General features: G+C 35.0%; 1 protein-coding gene across 1 annotated transcript; it reads left to right on the forward strand.

The window, feature by feature from the left end:
* Positions 1 to 746: 746 nt before the first annotated feature.
* On the forward strand, positions 747 to 2,112 carry SKIP1 (SKP1 interacting partner 1). The gene is made up of 2 exons (XM_079061694.1): positions 747 to 1,171; positions 1,393 to 2,112. The coding sequence occupies exons 1-2, from the start codon at positions 789 to 791 to the stop codon at positions 1,964 to 1,966; spliced, it is 957 nt and encodes a 318-aa protein (XP_078917820.1). The 5' UTR covers positions 747 to 788; the 3' UTR covers positions 1,967 to 2,112.
* Positions 2,113 to 4,593: the final 2,481 nt, after the last annotated feature.

Below are 4,593 nucleotides of genomic sequence, written 5' to 3' on the forward strand. Positions count from 1 at the left end.
TCTATAGAGAACAAATTTTATTCGTGAGATCCTCCAAGTTGTCTGCATTACCAAATATAAATAAACCAAAAAACTTTTCTAAACTTTGATAATTTGTTCGATACAAAAACATCAGCTAAACCAAAAGCTTTTCCAAACTTTGATCATTTATTCGATATAAAAACATCAACACAACATCTAATCTCGAATGAAGTTCCCATTAATGGTGGGAAGTTTGTAACATACAATAGTTGAGCCACCTTCTAAAGATCCGATGAGTTATAACATTTTGATGCTCCCGTTGGCTAATCTGAACAAAGACATCGGTCCTTTTGCGCCTACACTTTTCCTCCGATCATCTTGAAAATTTTGATCACCCAGGAAGAGTCCCGAAACAGTCCACAAAGATGTTGACCAACACTACCTTCAATCGTAATCATTCATCAAAAAAGTGAATTAACGATTTGTCAAAAACCTTGATATAATCTCAACCAATTTAAATACTAAAAAAACAAATTAAAGAGTACATAATTTTCTTATTTAAATGCTAAATACCTAAAATATACCTTGATATATAAAAGTTTTTTTATGCATTCGAGTCCTTGGAACCACAATATAATAATAAAGTACTTAAAATATATCTTAATGTGCAAGAAGGAGACTTTTTGACCATTTGAAAAGAGAAAAAAAAAATGAAACGAAAGTAACTGTATACCGACACGTGTCTGGATTCGTTGGAACCACGATTTACAAAATTAACAAAAAAAAAAAAACCATCGAATTGTCGTTTATCAAGTTATCAACCTCCAATGGCCGACAACAACCACCGTCGAGAAGAAGAAGCCGACGAGTCAGAACTCTACTCCGGCTGGGCCGATTTGACTCACGAGTGCCTCCTCAACATCCTTACCCGCCTCACTGTCGAGGATCGATGGCGAGGCATCATGCTTGTCTGCAAGTCATGGCTTCAGGCTTCCAAGGATCCTTCTCTTCACTCCGTCTTCGACCTCGAATCTTCTTTCGAATCATCTTTCGAATCGCGCCCACGTGAATCGTTTCGCTGGTGGACTCCTCAATTCGAGAGAAAAATCGATAATATGCTCCGATCTGTTGTGAATTGGAGCGATGGAGGCCTTACTAAAATCAGGGTTAGACACTGTTCCGATCGCTCACTTTCTCTCGTTGCTCAAAGGTATTCATACATGCTTTCTCAATCATGCTTTCCTCCTTAATTTGTTCAAGCTAGGGTTTTCCTGTGATTGTTTCATATCTTTATCATCGTCAAGGTGTCGAGCAATTTTTCCTCATAATCTGCCCTAAACCTAAACATGCCTGAAATCGATCTTCGATCAATTAGGTATTAACAAAATCTTTCATGTATATTTGTTTTATTCAGTTGCTTATGTTCAATAGGTGCCCTAACCTTGAAGTACTATCGATCAAGAGCTGCCCAAATGTTACAGATGAATCCATGGTAAAAATAGCATCCGAGTGCCCAAAACTTCAAGAACTCAACATAAGCTTTTGCTATGAAATCTCTCACAAATCTCTACTCACACTGGGAAGAAAATGCACCAATCTCAAAATCCTAAAACGTAACTTCATGAATGATTTGGACCCTTCACGACACTTAGGAATCGTACCCAGTGACTATCTAAACGCCTGCCCTCAAGATGGTGATTCAGAAGCTGCTGCAATTGGAACCCTAATGCCTCAATTACTTCACCTTGAACTTCAATTCTCCAAGCTAACAGCTAAAGGCCTTGCTTTGATTTCTAAAGGGTGTCAAAACCTTGAGTATATTGATCTATCAGGATGTGTCAATGTAACTAGCCGAGATATTGCAAATTCTACTTCGAATTTGACCAAATTGAAGACTGTTAAGAAGCCTAATTTCTATATTCCAAGGTCAGCTTTTCAGGGTGAAAGATATGGTCATTGGAGTTTGTATGATGAAAGATTCCAAACGGATGCTTTTCGTATTTGATCTTAAATGCAAAAAATAACAAGGTTCTTTTATTGGAGTTTGTAATGTAATTGATGTTGTCATATAGATTGTTGTATCATGATTCAAGAACATCTTTCTTAAGTTTATCTACTTTATGTATTTAATTGATTATTTGTGATCAAAAAGCTTCTAGTGTAGCTGTATTAGGTGTTGGCAGTTTTAAATTATTACAAATGACATAAATGATTTATGATTGACTTTTTCAACAACATATACAAATGACATAAATGGCTAAGTGCCAACATGTCATGTTAGCGGGTAACTAAATAATATGTCATGCGGGTAACTGGATAGACCGGTCAAATGGTTGAAATTACAAAAACTAAAAAATTATCACTATATTTTAACAAAAAATAACCTAGTGTTTATATCAAATTTTTATAAAAAGACAATCACGTTTATGTAATTTACCCTAATAATAATAAACAAAACAGCTTAGTAAAATTAGATCAGAATAATGCAATAAGAAATTACACATGCATGTATGCATGTACCTAGACGCTATCCATTTTCATTTGCAGTGGAACAAGTCATTCAATTAAGCATCTTGAAAAATGGACCCGAACGTATGGAGGACATCCGGTAAGAGTCTAGGAGAAAGCTTCAAGTTAAACAATATTTAAGAATGTTATCCTTTGTATGGTGATATCAAAGACCAATTGGGTGTGGTGCACTTGGTTTTTTAACCATATTCAGAATATATATTATATAGGATATATATAAAATTTATAATTTACTCACATATTTTATGAAAGAAAAAGCACCATATATATATATATATATATATATATATATATATATATATATATATATATATATATATATCATTGGGTTGAATCACATGAGTTCTTATATGCATATGGAATATATGTATGCTATTTACGTTTGTGTAACAAATACTTGAGTGAATGTAGCTTATTTTTTGTGTAATAACTTATCTAGTGAATGTGTTTTATGATTTTGTTTAAAGAATTTTAGATAACTGCTACTTTTCTTAGGGAGGAGGGAGTCATTCCCTCCCAATCCACTGAACCCACTGCCGCATCACTTTTTCTCTTTTATTTTTCATTATCTTTCCCAACCCACAACACACGGAAACCCTATCTTTTTGAACCCACTCAACCCATTCAATTAAAAAAAATACAAAACAATCAAGGTAAAATCTTAATTAGCAATAGAGTTACCGACGGTACCAATCCCCACTTCAACGGGTTGTTTAATTGGTTTCACTAACCCACTTCATCATCTCTCTCTACTTTCTCTCTCTCATTTTCTCTTGTACCATATGTTTTAAAACTTGTACCTTAGTTGTTTTGTATTTTTTTTAATTGAGTGAGTTGAGAAAGATAGGATTTTCGTGTGTTATGGGTTGGGAAAGATAAAGAAAAATAAAAGAGAAAAAGTGACGTGTCAGTGGGTTTAGTGGGTTGGGAGGGAATGAATCCCTCCTTCCTTAGTGGTAGTAACTCTCGTGTATAACCTTGACCCTAAAGGTTTTGGACAATATATATGTGAGACTCTCGAGATATTAGTCTAAGGGAGGAAGAAGTCGTGGCGGTTTGGGTGGTGGGTACCGGCGGTACCACCGAGATGTGGTACCGTCGGCCGGTGGGAACAACGGGTTGGAAGAAACCGGGCTTTCAACGGGTTGGTGAAGCCGTTTCCTTTCTCTCTTTCTATTCTTCTTTGACAAAATTCTTTGTTTTTTTTATGATGGGGAAAGCAAAAAGAGAGTTATAGTGGGTAGAGATGGTTACGGAGAGAAGATAGATGGATGCGGCATATTTCACGAAATAGGTTTAGGGTAAAGCATTATATAGTTCATATATAAATTTCATTTTAGTCCCTATAGTTTATAGATTTTATTAAAATAGTTACACTTCAAATATTTTAAATAATTTATATTTGTTTTATAATTCATTAAGTAATATTTATTTTAATTAACTGATATTTTTAATATGATTTTAGAAAAAATGTTAAGTTTTATTTTATTTTTTAACATAATTAAATAAAAAATAAAGATGTGGCAAGTGGATTGGAAAAGATAGGGTTTCCATATGTTGCGGGTTGAAAAAGATGAAAAAGAGAGAAGATGAAAAAACTGACGTGGCGGTGGGTTGAGAGGGAATGACTCCCTCCCCCCCCCCCCCCCTAATGGGATGCACGTAGGAGAAGTGGTGAACAAGGAGCAATGAATGTTTGTTAAAGGTGATGGGTTTTATACAAACAATCCTAAGTGTGCATGCAACCCTAGTTTGGATCTATGTTTTCTCTATTAGACATACAACTATTGAACACAAATAGAAAACCCTAATATGCATCTAATAATCGAAATCAACAAAGATTAGATCTCATACATTTGTTGCTATATAGTAATAACAACCAATTCTTGAAGATCCTTTGCTCTTGAGAACAAGTACCACAAGTGTAGTACCTCTAATGGCTCACAAACACACTAGGGCAAGATGATGATTATGAGAGAGAGGATAGAGAGTGACTAGCTCCAAAAATCGACTCTTCTAGGGTTTTCCCAAGGGGGTGGTCAAATTCAAGAGCCAAGGGCTTTATTTATACTTGAGGCTAGCTAGGGATTTAAGGTGGAAACC

This window comes from Lactuca virosa, chromosome 7 (assembly GCF_052849685.1).
Source record: "Lactuca virosa cultivar CGN04683 chromosome 7, Lactuca_virosa_CGN04683_v6, whole genome shotgun sequence".
Lineage (NCBI taxonomy): Eukaryota > Viridiplantae > Streptophyta > Magnoliopsida > Asterales > Asteraceae > Lactuca > Lactuca virosa.

What these genes read in the sequence shown, in the direction of transcription:
- SKIP1 (XM_079061694.1), top strand. Translation starts at nt 789, where the DNA reads ATGGCCGACAACAACCACCGTCGAGAAGAAGAAGCCGACGAGTCAGAA. An exon ending in CTTTCTCTCGTTGCTCAAAG is followed by an intron (nt 1,172 to 1,392) that starts GTATTCATACAT and finishes TATGTTCAATAG; the next exon opens with GTGCCCTAACCTTGAAGTAC.